General features: G+C 41.0%; 1 protein-coding gene across 1 annotated transcript; it reads right to left on the minus strand.

The window, feature by feature from the left end:
* Positions 1–7,648: 7,648 nt before the first annotated feature.
* Positions 7,649–14,772, minus strand: Vha26 (V-type proton ATPase subunit Vha26). Its single transcript, XM_071660980.1, has 5 exons — positions 14,619–14,772; positions 13,239–13,414; positions 12,799–12,967; positions 11,346–11,497; positions 7,649–8,241 (listed from the first exon to the last, which is right to left on the minus strand). The coding sequence occupies exons 1-5, from the start codon at positions 14,649–14,651 to the stop codon at positions 8,091–8,093; spliced, it is 681 nt and encodes a 226-aa protein (XP_071517081.1). The 5' UTR covers positions 14,652–14,772; the 3' UTR covers positions 7,649–8,090.
* Positions 14,773–14,843: the final 71 nt, after the last annotated feature.

The following is a 14,843-nucleotide window of genomic DNA, read 5'->3' on the forward strand; positions in this document are numbered from 1 at the left end:
CTCCCAGTCATTTGCATAATTTCCCTGCAAAAATCGTCCAAATGCCTCTCTCTTCTCTTTCACTAATAATCTTACTTCTTCATCCCACCACTCACTACCCTTTCTAATCTGCCCACCTCCCACGCTTCTCATGCCACAAGCATCTTTTGCACAAGCCATCACTCCTTCCCTAGATACATCCCATTCCTCCCCCACCCCCCTTACCTCCTTTGTTCTCATGTTTTTCCATTCTGTACTCAGTCTCTTCTTCCCAAGCTCACTTACTCTCACCACTCTTTTCATCCCAACATTCTCTCTTCTTTTCTGAAAACCTCTACAAATCTTCACCTTCGCCTCCACAGGATAATGATCAGACATCCCACCAGTTGCACCTCTCAGCACATTGACATCCAAAAGTCTCTCTTTTGCGAGCCTATCAATTATCATGTAATCCAATAACATTCTCTGGCCATCTCTCCTACGTACATACGTATACTTACGTATATCTCTCTTTCTAAACCAGGTATTCCCAATCACCAGTCCTTTTTCAGCACATAAATCTACAAGCTGTTCGCCATTTCCATTTACAACACTGAACACCCCATGTATACCAATTATTCCCTCAACTGCCACATTACTCACCTTTGCATTCAAATCACCCATCACTATCACCCGGTCTCGTGCATCAAAGCTACTAACACACTCACTCAGCTGCTCCCAAAACACTTGCCTCTCAAGATCTTTCTTCTCATGCCCAGGTGCATATGCACCAATAATCACCCATCTCTTTCCATCAACTTTCAGTTTTACTCATATGAATCTAGAGTTTACTTTCTTACACTCTATCACATACTCCCACCACTCCTGTTTCAGGAGCAGTGCTACTCCTTCCCTTGCTCTTGTCCTCTCACTACCCCCTGACTTTACACCCAAGATAATTCCTAAACCACTCTTCCCCTTTACCCTTGAGCTTCGTTTCACTCAGAGCCAAAACATTCAGGTTTCTTTCCTCAAACATACTACCTACCTCTCCTTTTTTCTCATTTTGGTTACATCCACACACATTTAAACACCCCAATCTGAGCCTTCGAGGAGGATGAGCACTCCCCGCGTGACTCCTCCTTCTGTTTCCCCTTTTAGAAAGTTAAAATACAAGGAGAGGAGGGTTTCCAGCCCCCCCGCTCCTGTCCCCTTTAGTCGCCTTCTACGACACGTGAGGAATGTGTGGGAAGTATTCTTTCTCCCCTATCCCCATCTATATATATATATATATATGGTTGCGAGGCATGGGCTATGGATAGAGTTGTGCGCAGGAGGATGGATGTGCTGGAAATGAGATGTTTGAGGACAATGTGTGGTGTGAGGTGGTTTGATCGAGTGAGTAACGTAAGGGTAAGAGAGATGTGTGGAAATAAAAAGAGCGTGGTTGAGAGAGCAGAAGAGGGTGTTTTGAAGTGGTTTGGGCACATGGAGAGGATGAGTGAGGAAAGATTGACCAAGAGGATATATGTGTCGGAGGTGGAGGGAACGAGAGAAGAGGGAGACCAAATTGGAGGTGGAAAGATGGAGTGAAAAAGATTTTGTGTGATCAGGGCCTGAACATGCAGGAGGGTGAAAGGAGGGCAAGGAATAGAGTGAATTGGAGCGATGTGGTATACCGGGGTTGACGTGCGGTCAGTGGATTGAATTCAAGGCATGTGAAGCGTCTGGGGTAAACCATGGAAAGCTGTGTAGGTACGTATATTTGCGTGTGTGGACGTATGTATATACATGTGTATGGGGGGGGGTTGGGCCATTTCTTTCGTCTGTTTCCTTGCGCTACCTCGCAAACGCGGGAGACAGCAACAAAGTATAAAAAAAAAATATATATATTTATCTATATATTTCTTTTTTTCTTTTAAACTATTCGCCATTTCCCGCATTAGCAAGGTAGCATTAAGAACAGAGGACTGGGCCTCTGAGGGAATATCCTCACCTGGCCCCCTTCTCTGTTCCTTCTTTTGGAAAATTAAAAAAAAACAAGAGGGGAGGATTTCCAGCCCCCCCCGCTCCCTCCCCTTTTAGTCACCTTCTACGACACACAGGGAATACGTGGGAAGCATTCTTTCTCCCCTATCCCCAGGGATCTATATATATATATTTTTCTTTCTTTCTTTTAAACTATTCGCCATTTCCCGCGTTAGCGAGGTAGCGTTAGGAACAGAGGACTGGGCCTTTTTTGGAATATCCTCACCTGGCCCCCTCTGTTCCTTCTTTTGGAAAATTATATATATATATATATATATATATATATATTTCCCATAAGAGCAAGGTTATTAGGTACAGTAGGGTTGAGGGTCAAGTCAATTGGGAGGTGAGTTTGAATGGAGAAAAACTGGAGGAAGTGAAGTGTTTTAGATATCTGGGAGTGGATCTGGCAGCGGATGGAACCATCGAAGCGGAAGTGGATCATAGGGTGGGGGAGGGGGCGAAAATTCTGGGGGCCTTGAAGAATGTGTGGAAGTCGAGAACATTATCTCGGAAAGCAAAAATGGGTATGTTTGAAGGAATAGTGGTTCCAACAATGTTGTATGGTTGCGAGGCGTGGGCTATGGATAGAGTTGTGCGCAGGAGGATGGATGTGCTGGAAATGAGATGTTTGAGGACAATGTGTGGTGTGAGGTGGTTTGATCGAGTGAGTAACGTAAGGGTAAGAGCGATGTGTGGAAATAAAAAGAGCGTGGTTGAGAGAGCAGAAGAGGGTGTTTTGAAGTGGTTTGGGCACATGGAGAGGATGAGTGAGGAAAGATTGACCAAGAGGATATATGTGTCGGAGGTGGAGGGAACAAGGAGAAGAGGGAGACCAAATTGGAGGTGGAAAGATGGAGTGAAAAAGATTTTGTGTGATCGGGGCCTGAACATGCAGGAGGGTGAAAGGAGGGCAAGGAATAGAGTGAATTGGATCGATGTGGTATACTGGGGCTGACGTGCTGTCAGTGGATTGAATCAAGGCATGTGAAGCGTCTGGGGTAAACCATGGAAAGCTGTGTAGGTATGTATATTTGCATGTGTGGACGTATGTATATACATGTGTATGGGGGGGTTGGGGCATTTCTTTCGTCTGTTTCCTTGCGCTACCTCGCAAACGCGGGAGACAGCGACAAAGTATAATAAAAATAAAAAATATATATATATATATATATATATATATATATATAAAATATATATATATATTTTTTTTTTTTTGCCACTGTCTCCCGCGTTTGCGAGGTAGCGCAAGGAAACAGACAAAAGAAATGGCCCAACCCACCCCCATACACATGTATATACATACGTCCACACACGCAAATATACATACCTACACAGCTTTCCATGGTTTACCCCAGACGCTTCACATGCCCTGATTCAATCCACTGACAGCACATCAACCCCAGTATACCACATCGCTCCAATTCACTCTATTCCTTGCCCTCCTTTCACCCTCCAGCATGTTCAGGCCCCGATCACACAAAATCTTTTTCACTCCATCTTTCCACCTCCAATTTGGTCTCCCTCTTCTCCTCGTTCCCTCCACCTCCGACACATATATCCTCTTGGTCAACCTTTCCTCACTCATTCTCTCCATGTGCCCAAACCATTTCAAAACACCCTCTTCTGCTCTCTCAACCACGCTCTTTTTATTTCCACACATCTCTCTTACCCTTACGTTACTTACTCGATCAAACCACCTCACACCACACATTGTCCTCAAACATCTCATTTCCAGCACATCCACCCTCCTGCGCACAACTCTATCCATAGCCCACGCCTCGCAACCATACAACATTGTTGGAACCACTATTCCTTCAAACATATCCATTTTTGCTTTCCGAGATAATGTTCTCGACTTCCACACATTCTTCAAGGCTCCCAGGATTTTCGCCCCCTCCCCCACCCTACGATCTACTTCCGCTTCCATGGTTCCATCCGCTGCCAGATCCACTCCCAGATATCTAAAACACTTTACTTCCTCCAGTTTTTCTCCATTCAAAATTACCTCCCAATTGACTTAACCCTCAACCCTACTGTACCTAATAACCTTGCTCTTACTCACATTTACTCTTAACTTTCTTCTTCCACACACTTTACCAAACTCAGTCACCAGCTTCTGCAGTTTCTCACATGAATCAGCCACCAGCGCTGTATCATCAGCGAACAACAACTGACTCACTTCCCAAGCTCTCTCATCCACAACAGACTTCATACTTGCCCCTCTTTCCAAAACTCTTGCATTCACCTCCCTAACAACCCTATCCATAAACAAATTAAAAAACCATGGAGACATCACACACCCCTGCCGCAAACCTACATTCACTGAGAACCAATCACTTTCCTCTCTTCCTACACGCACACATGCCTTACATCCTCGATAAAAACTTTTCACTGCTTCTAACAACTTGCCTCCCACACCATATATTCTTAATACCTTCCAAAGAGCATCTCTATCAACTCTATCATATGCCTTCTCCAGATCCATAAATGCTACATACAAATCCATTTGCTTTTCTAAGTATTTCTCACATACATTCTTCAAAGCAAACACCTGATCCACACATCCTCTACCACTTCTGAAACCACACTGCTCTTCCCCAATCTGATGCTCTGTACATGCCTTCACCCTCTCAATCAATACCCTCCCATATAATTTCTCAGGAATACTCAACAAACTTATACCTCTGTAATTTGAGCACTCACTCTTATCCCCTTTGCCCTTGTACAATGGCACTATGCACGCATTCTGCCAATCCTCAGGCACCTCACCATGATCATACATACATTAAATAACCTTACCAACCAGTCAACAATACAGTCACCCCCTTTTTTAATAAATTCCACTGCAATACCATCCAAACCTCTATATATTTTTTATTTTCTATTTTGCTTTGTCGCTGTCTCCCACGTTTGCGAGATAGTGCAAGGAAAGAGACGAAAGAAATGGCCCAGCCCACCCACATACACATCTATATACATACACGTCCACACACACAAATATACATTCCTATACATCTCACCGTATACATATATATACACACACAGACATACACATATATATACACACACAGACATATACATATATACACATGTACATAATTCATAGTCTGCCTTTACTCATTCCCATCACCACCCTGCAACACATGAAATAACAACCCACTCCCCTCCCCCTCTCCCCCTCATGTGCGTGAGGTAGCGCTAAGAAAAGACAACAAAGGCCACATGTTCACACTCAGTCTCTAGCTGTCATGTAATAATGCACTGAAACCACAGCTCCCTTTCCACATCCAGGCCCCACCGAACTTTCCATGGTTTACCCCAGACGCTTCACATGCCCTCGGTCAATCCAATGACAGCACGTCGACCTCGGTATACCACATTGTTCCAATTCACTCTATTCCTTGCACGCCTTTCACCCTCCTGCATGTTCAGGCCCTGATCACTCAAAATCTTTTTCACTCCATCTTTCCACCTCCAATTTGGTCTCCCACTTCTCCTCGTTCCCTCCACCTCTGACTCATATATCCTCTTGGTCAATCTTTCCTCACTCATCCTCTCCATGTGACCAAACCATTTCAAAACACCCTCTTCTCTCTCAACCACACTCTTTTTATTACCACACACCTCTCTTACCCTATTATTACTTCCCGATCAAACCACCTCACACCACATATTGTCCTCAAACATCTCAGTTCAAGCACATCCACCCTCCTCTTTACAACTCAATCCATTGCCCACGCCTCGCAACCATGTAACATTGTTGGAACCACTATTCCTTCAAACATACCCATTTTTGCTTTCCGAGATAATGTTCTTAACTTCCACAGTTTTCAACGCTCCCAGAACTTTTGCCCCCTCCCCCACCCTATGATTCACTTTCGCTTCCATGGTTCCATCTGCAGCCAAATCCACTCCAAGATATCTAAAACACTTCACTTCCTCCAGTTTTTCTCCATTCAAACTTACCTCATAATTGACTTGTCCCTCAAACCTACTGTACCTAATAAGTTTGCTCTTATTCACATTTACTCTCAGCTTTATTCTTTCACACACTTTACCAAACTCACTCACCCGCTTCTGCGGTTTCTCACACAAATCAGCCACCAGCACTGTATCATCAGCGAACAACAACTGACTCACTTCCCAAGCCCTCTCATCCACAACAGACTGCATACTTGCCCCTCTTTCCACAACCCTTGCATTCATCTCCCTAACAACCCCATCCATAAACAAATTAAACAACCATGGAGACATCACAAACCCCTGCCACAAACCAACATTCACTGAGAACTAATCACTTTCCTCTCTTCCTACACATACACATGCCTTACATCCTTGACAAAAACTTTTCACTGCTTCTAACAACTTGCCCCCACACCATATATTCTTAATACCTTCCACAGAACATCTCTCTCAACTCTATCATATGCCTTCTCCAGATCCATAAATGCTACATACAAATCCATTTGCTTTTCTAAGTATTTCTCACATACACTCTTCAAAGCAAATACCTGATCCACACATCCTCTACCACTATATCATATTATTGTTTTTTTCTTAACATATTCGCCATTTCCCACATTAGCGAGGTAGCATTAAGAACAGAGGACTGAGCCTTAGAGGGAATATCCTCACTTGGCCCCCTTCTCTGTTCCTTCTTTTGGAAAACTGAAAATGAGAGGAGAGGCTTTCCAGCCCCCCCCCCCCCCCCCCCCCTTTTAGTTGCCTTCTACAACAGACAGGGACCCTCCAACACCTTGAAAAGTGTCTAGGGTAAACCACAGGAAAGTCTGTGGGGCCTGGATGTGGATAGGGAGCTGTGGTTTCCGTCCATTACACAGGACAGCTGGAGACTGACTTTGAACAAATGTGGCCTTTTTTTCTTTTGTCTGTTTTCCTGGTGCTACCTTGCTGAAGCAGGGGGTAGCAATTCTGCTTCCTGTGGGGCCCACCAATGCAATGAACAGCTCAGGCACATACAAAGCTACACATATTTCCTGAATATCTGAGACAAAGAAAATTAACATGAAGCTTTCAAGGTGATTTTTACGGATAAGCAGCAACATCACGGAGAGACATTAAAAGTTACCTGGTCCTGTGTCATTTTCGTGACTACCATGGGCAGATGTTGAAATGATTCTCACTCAAGAAACACGGCTTAATATCAGTTACTTGAGAGGTGTTCTTACCTTAGGTGAGCTCAATTTGCAATCCAAGGATCCTGAACTCAATACTTTACCTTATAGAATTTCTATTCACTATGAAACATGTTTTTAGTGATGAAAAATTTTGCTTGAACAAAAATTATTTACCAGAGGTGTTATCATTCTCATCATCCATTTATATCCATATTCAAGATACTTGTAGTTACTTAACATCAAGAATATCAACAAAGTTTTTTTATTGTTTATTTTCTGATTTCACAATGAAGAGATTTTGAACAACCTTCACAAGTCAGCAACTCTAAATTTCCAGTGCCTATTCTAAACTATATCCTCCTTGCACTGAATGGAAAAGATCAGAAAACATTTACATGTATGACATAAAGTATCAGTTAAATTCAAGACCAGATGTTTGCCAATTAATTGTGTTGTGCTGACCTGTTACAATACCCTAACCTAAAAATATATATATAACTGGAGGATAAAGAAACTAAAACTTTCATTATGACACAAATTACAAAGCATTGGTTTACTATTTACATAAATATTCATAAATGAGGAATGTTGAAAACTGGCTTAGAATTCTATACACAATGAAGGCTGAATAACTGAGCGAGCATTCCTATCTAAAAGAGGAAGACAAATAGTATCAATGAATGTCATTCTATGCAACTCAAACTTGAAATTCTGAAGTATTACAAATCTCCTTTGTATCTAGTACTACTTCTGAAATCAAAATTTTCTAAAGTAATTCCCAAATATACAACACTAAGGATTATATATTGGAGAGCCAGTTACTGATATTAACTCATGGCTGTAATGTGCACTGACTTCTGTTAGTCATTAGTAACCCATATCAGTATTCTTTCAAAATTTTGTGCTTTTGCCAGTAATATAAGACAGCCTTTACTAAACATTGCAAGGACATAGATAGTGAGCTTAGTTATCAAACTTGCGGTTTGGATTTGCTCCAAAGAGCATTGCACGAATTTCTGGAAGCATCTGCTGAGCCAACATTTCTAGACGTGCCTCAAGAGTATTAGAGATCTTGATACGGTTGCCTTTTGTCAGCATCTCAACACCTCCACAGCTGTATAGAAAAAATGGGGGTTAAATATGTGACAAACACTTCGAAGTCCTTAGGTAAACCAAGGAGTATGAGCAAATGGCACCTCTCTAGATATAAACTGATTTGAATGGTATATCCACTGGTACATTCTTACACTACATTGCTTATTTGATAACCATGCAGCCTTTGATTTGGTCTGACATTGTAAAATTTGTAATGCGCCAGGACCTAATATATTGAGGAATGACATACAAATATTCAAACACCAGTCTTCCCTGAAACTCTCATCAATTAAGAGCAACCATAAGGATGTCTGATCATTATCTTGTGGAGGCGAAGGTGAAGATTTGTAGAGGTTTTCAGAAAAGAAGAGAGAATGTTGGGGTGAAGAGAGTGGTGAGAGTAAGTGAGCTTGGGAAGGAGACTTGTGCAAGGAAATACCAGGAGAGACTGAGTACAGAATGGAAAAAGGTGAGAACAAAGGAGGTAAGGGGGGTGGGGGAGGAATGGGATGTATTTAGGGAAGCAGTGACGGCTTGCGCAAAAGATGCTTGTGGCATGAGAAGCATGGGAGTTGGGCAGATTAGAAAGGGTAGTGAGTGGTGGGATGAAGAAGTAAGATTATTAGTGAAAGAGAAGAGAGAGGCATTTGGACGATTTTTGCAGGGAAATAATGCAAATGACTGGGAGATGTATAAAAGAAAGAGGCAGGAGGTCAAGAGAAAGGTGCATGAGGTGAAAAAGAGGGCAAATGAGAGTTGGGGTGAGAGAGTATCATTAAATTTTAGGGAGAATAAAAAGATGTTTTGGGAGGAGGTAAATAAAGTGTGTAAGACAAGGGAACAAATGGGAACTTCAGTGAAGGGGGCTAATGGGGAGGTGATAACAAGAAGTGGTGATGTGAGAAGGAGGTGGAGTGAGTATTTTGAAGGTTTGTTAAATGTGTTTAATGATAGAGTGGCAGATATAGGGTGTTTTAGTCGAGGTGGTGTGCAAAGTTAGAGGGTTAGGGAGAATGATTTGGTATACAGAGAAGAGGCAGTGAAAGCTTTGCAGAAGATGAAAGCCAGCAAGGCAGCGGGTTTGGATGGTACTGCAGTGGAATTTATTAAAAAAGAGGTGACTATATTGTTGACTGGTTGGTAAGGTTACTTAATGTATGTATGACTCATGGTGAGGTGCCTGAGAATTGGCGGAATGCTTGCATAGTGCCATTGTACAAAGGCAAAGGGGATGAAAGTGAGTGCTCAAATTACAGAGGTATAAGCTTGTTGAGTATTCCTGGGAAATCATGTGGAAGGGTATTGACTGAGAGGGTGAAGGCATGTACAGAGCATCAAATTTGGGAAGAGCAGTGTGGTTTCAGAAGTGGTAGAGGATGTGTGGATCAGGTGTTTGCTTTGAAAAATAAATGTGAGAAATTCCTAGAAAAGCAAATGGATTTGTATGTAACATTTATGGATCTGGAGAAGGCATATGACAGTTGACAGAGATGCTCTGTGGAAGGTATTAAGAATATATGGTGTGAGAGGCAAGTTGTTAGAAGCACTGAAAAGTTTTTATCAAGGATGTAGGGCATGTGTACGTGTAGGAAGAGAGGAAAGTGATTGGCTCTCAGTGAATGTTGGTTTGCAGCAGGGGTGCGTGACGTCTCCATGGTTGTTTAATTTGTTTATGGATGGGTTGTTAGGGAGGTGAATGCAAGAGTTTTAGAAAGAGGGGCAAGTATGCAGTCTGTTGTGGATGAGAGAGCTTGGGAAGTGAGTCAGTTGTTGTTTGCTCATGATACAGCGCTGGTGGCTGATTCGTGTGAGAAACTGCGGAAGCTGGTGACTGAGTTTGGTAAAGTGTTTGAAAGAAGAAAGCTGAGAGTAAATGTGAACAAGAGCTAGGTTATTAGGTACAGTAGGGTTGAATATCAAGTCAAGTGGGAGGTAAGTTTGAATGGAGAAAAACTGGAGGAAGCAAAGTGTTTTAGATACCTGGGAGTGGATTTGGCAGCGGATGGAACCATGGAAGCAGAAGTGAATCATAGGGTGGGGGAGGGGGTGAAAGTTCTGGGAGTGTTGAAGAATGTGTGAAAGTCGAGAACATTATCTCGGAAAGCAAAAACAGATATGTTTGAAGGAATAGTGGTTCCAACAATGTTATATGGTTGAGAGGCGTGTGCTATAGATAGAGTTGTGCAGAGGAGGGTGGATGTACTGGAAATGAGATGTTTGAGGACAATATGTGGTGTGAGGTGGTTTGATCGAGTAAGTAATAATTGAGTAAGAGAGATGTGTGGTAATAAAAAGAGTGTGGTTGAGAGAGGAGAAGAGGGTGTTTTGAAATGGTTTGGTCACATGGAGAGAATGAGTAAGGAATGATTGACCAAGAGGATATATGTGTCAGAGGTGGAGGGAATGAGGAGAAGTGGGAGACCAAATTGGAGGTGGAAAGATGGAGTGAAAATGATTTTGAGTGATCAGGGCCTGAACATGCAGGAGGGTGAAAGGCGTGCAAGGAATAGAGTGAATTGGAACAATGTGGTATACTGGGGTCGACATGCTGTCAATGTATTGAACCAGGGCATGTGAAGCGTCTGGGGAAAACCATGAAAAGTTCTGTGGGGCCTAGATGTGGAAAGGGAGCTGTGGTTTCAGTGCATTATTACATGACAGCTCAAGACTGAGTGTGAACCAGTGTGGCCTTTGTTGTCTTTTCCTAGCGCTACCTCGCACACATGTGGGGGGAGGGGGTTATTTCATGTGTGATGGGGTGGCGATGGGAATGAATAAAGGCAGACAGTATGAATTATGTACATGTGTATATATGTATATGTCTGTGTGTGTATATATATGTATACGTTGAGATGTATAGGTATGTATATGTGCGTGTGTGGACACGTATGTATATCCATGTGTATGTGGGTGGGTTATACTTAATCGCCTTCTCCCGCATTAGTGAGGTAGTGCAAGGAAACAGATGAAAGAAAGGCCCAACCCACCCACATACACATGTATATATTTTCTAACTTATGAAAAGATCAATCTAAGAATAAGGTCCATAAACTTAACCTATTTGTGACCCAAGGAACCCCTGTATGTGGCTATATTCTGTGCATACATGACATAATTACTCACATTTCAGCAGGAAGCCAATTTGCTGTGTCTATTTCCAACTTGCAGTCTCTACCAGAGAGATTTTTGTAGGAAACTACTGCTCGGGAAATGGCTTGCTCCACCAAGGCCTGATCAGCTTGTCGGCATCGCAATATCAAAGATGGCTCCAACAGCTGAAGAAATTTACTCCCATCATATTTTGTACACATTCTCTGCACTAATAATGATAATAAAAACATTTCTTTTCTCCACTAGCATTATGTATGTCCACAATTTTTTTATACGATATTCCATGCAAAATTCTTTGGGAGCAACTACATTTCATAAGTTGACATCTTTATATGTAGGTACAAATATATACATGTATATGGACGGAGATCTGATTGATCATTTGTAATTCACTGATGAAAGAAAAGGCTAGCATTTCCAAGAACCAAAGGACAGGAGTAAACTTTTGCATCTATTTACACATTCATCCATGCTTAGGGCAATCTCACACCCATACTTCATGAATTCTATCCACCTCATTTGCCTTCTCTTGCATCTAACTGCATTCCCATTATCTTCACAAACACCCTTCTAAAATCCTTCCACATATCTATCATATCTTATTAATGATTCTTTGGAGTTTTTCATCCTAATTTTACCATTTACCCTGATAAAAGACCTCAACTGCTTGCATTCTAATAATATCTTAATGCTTATTTCTTTTACTTTTTGTGCACATAGGGAGGAACATAGGAGTTTAAGGTGTAAAAATAAGAAAGGTCAGAGCTTCCTATAGGTAAAACTGTTTTACTACCTAAACTGAGGAGTTTAAGGGTTTTAAGGTGTAAAAATAAGAAAGGTCAGAGCTTACTATGGGTAAAACTGTTTTACTACACAAACTGAGGTGCAATTTCTTTTACCTATCATAAAACATGAAGGCAGCAGATTCTCCTTTGTTATATCATTATCATAGATAATCACTGTTTCCCATGTCAGTGAGGTAGTGTCTGGAAACAGATGAAGAATGGCCCATCCACTCATATACATGTATTTACACATAAATGCCATATATGCACATATACACAGACATATACATACATACACATGTATGTATTCATACTTGCTTGCCCTATCTATTCCTGTTGCCACCCCACCCGACAGGAAACAGCATCACTAACCCCTGCTTCAGCAATGTGGCGCCAGGAAAACAGAAAAAAAGGACCACATTCTTTCACACTCAGTCTCTAGCTGTCATGTGTAATGCAGTGAAACCACAGCTCCCTATCCACATCCAGGCTCCACAGACCTTTCCATGGTTTACCCCAGATGCTTCACATGCCCTGATTCAGTCCAATGACAGCATGTCAACCCTGGTATACCACATCTTTCCAGTTCACTCTCTTCCTTGCACAACTATGATATCACTAAATGAGTAGATAACATACAAAGAAAACTGTCACATTGTTTATTACACTAAGGAACACACCTGACACAGCCCTTGACAGATGAGATCTTCCAAGAGTTTGGAATATGCTGCCTGGTTCTGAGAAAGAATGCTCAGTTTTTGCCTTGCCTCATGGAGAACATTCTTGATGTGTGCCTCTTGAGCTTTCAGTACCTCTAACCGGGATTTGTTCAACAAGTTACTGGCCCCACTGATTGACAGATAAAAACTTGTTAATACAAACACTACAATATCAGAATAATTATAAAGCTAAAAATAATATTTGACAAAGCAACAGGGTCAGGATACAACTTCTAAACTTAATTTCAAGTATATCCTCAATTGAGTGAAAAACTACAAAAATTATCAGTTAATACAGTTTATCATTTTGTCAAGTAAGCAATTCACCAAAAAACAAAATCACAGTTTATCATTTTGTCAAGTAAGCAATTCACCAAAAAACAAAATCATCTTAGTCATACATCTTTTTCTGAAGCTCAACCTGTTTCTCCTTGCGTTCGTAATACTCAATAATCTTGAGACGATTCTGCTGTACTAAGCGACCCTTTTCAATGGTAAATTCTTCTTCAGCTCGAGCATCAATTTCTTCTGCTTTCTCATTGGCCTCTTGTTCAATGAAGGCCATCATATGATGGATCTAAGAATATAAGGAATACACTAGGTGAGTACAATTAACACTGATAAAATTTTGTAAACTTACTATTAAACATGTCATAAAAAAATGTCATTCAGACAATGTAGACATTTCAAAATCACTCAAGCTGCAACATTATCTCCAGTATGAATTGGCTAATATTTTGATTTAACCTGAGACCAAGTGCTATTCCAGAAAGCTGGAGTACTGTAATGAGTTTGAAATACTGGATGGGAAAGCCCATTTAGGGGAAAGGTGTGCTATGGCAGCATTTTGAATTAGCAAAACAGTGGATTTCAATTAAAAATCACTGTTTTGGTATTAAGCCATTAATATCAGTACTATAATCATGATCATTTTTTATGCATGAAAACAAATTAAGGTGGCAAATGAATGCTTGAGACTGGTCATTTTTTGTGAAAATAAACATTTTCATGAAAAATAGGTTATGTCAAAAAATGGAAAAACTGTTCATGAGACAACCTTCATTTTTTGTCCTACACTGGTGTTTAAGGTGTTTATTCTCATTTCTCCTCGTAAGAAGAGCTCATCCGAATAGTTTCTGGCACTGTTCATCCACTCCCAACTCTTAAGTAAACTAAACAAGCTTTTATCAAATACAGCACTTTTGATTAAGAATGTTTACACTGTTGATGAAAGCTCCTCCATTTATCAGTTTAAGTAATAAATAGGAGTTAATGGATTCTGCCGGCTTGAAATTAAACTAAGAGTGTAGTCATCTTTGTAGAGGCTGTATCTTTGGAATGACAATCTCATCAAACAACTTCTCATTCTAAACGAGTCCACATTTCTGTCACTAAAAGTAGCACAGCCTTTAAAGAATTTCTGGATGAAGTGAATTTGGGTTTACTGAAAGTGTAGTAAAGATACAACGGCTAAACTGATGAAAAATGTGTCTACAAATGGTAGAATGAAGGGTTTGTTGGTAGAATGAAGGGTTTGTCGAAGTTCAGTGCATCTTCACCACTGACATCACTGGACTGAGTTACGGTGCCGATTGTTGGAAAGAGAACAGAAATAATAACTTAAAAGAAAATCATCATCGGATAAAAGGTATAATACATTGGCCACACTTACCCTGCCTTGCCATTAGAATATGCTGAAGTATTAGTCCTGCCACCTGGAATTTACAGACGGCCTCTCGCTACCGTCACTAAAGTTTTATTAATAGTATCTCAAAACATACCTGCTTCTGAACATCTGCATCGCTGAGCGCCATTTTGAGATATACTGTATTTCAGGTGAAGTAAGAGAATGAGTTATACTTGTTACACCAGTAACAGGTCGATGCAGTAGCAGACGGCAATCATATGATAGTGACACTAAAATCTACACTATAACAAAAACAATTCTTAGCAATAAATAATATTAATAATATAAATGCATAATAAGAGATATTTTAAAGATTTAA

Source organism: Panulirus ornatus, chromosome 73 (assembly GCF_036320965.1).
Source record: "Panulirus ornatus isolate Po-2019 chromosome 73, ASM3632096v1, whole genome shotgun sequence".
Taxonomy (NCBI): domain Eukaryota; kingdom Metazoa; phylum Arthropoda; class Malacostraca; order Decapoda; family Palinuridae; genus Panulirus; species Panulirus ornatus.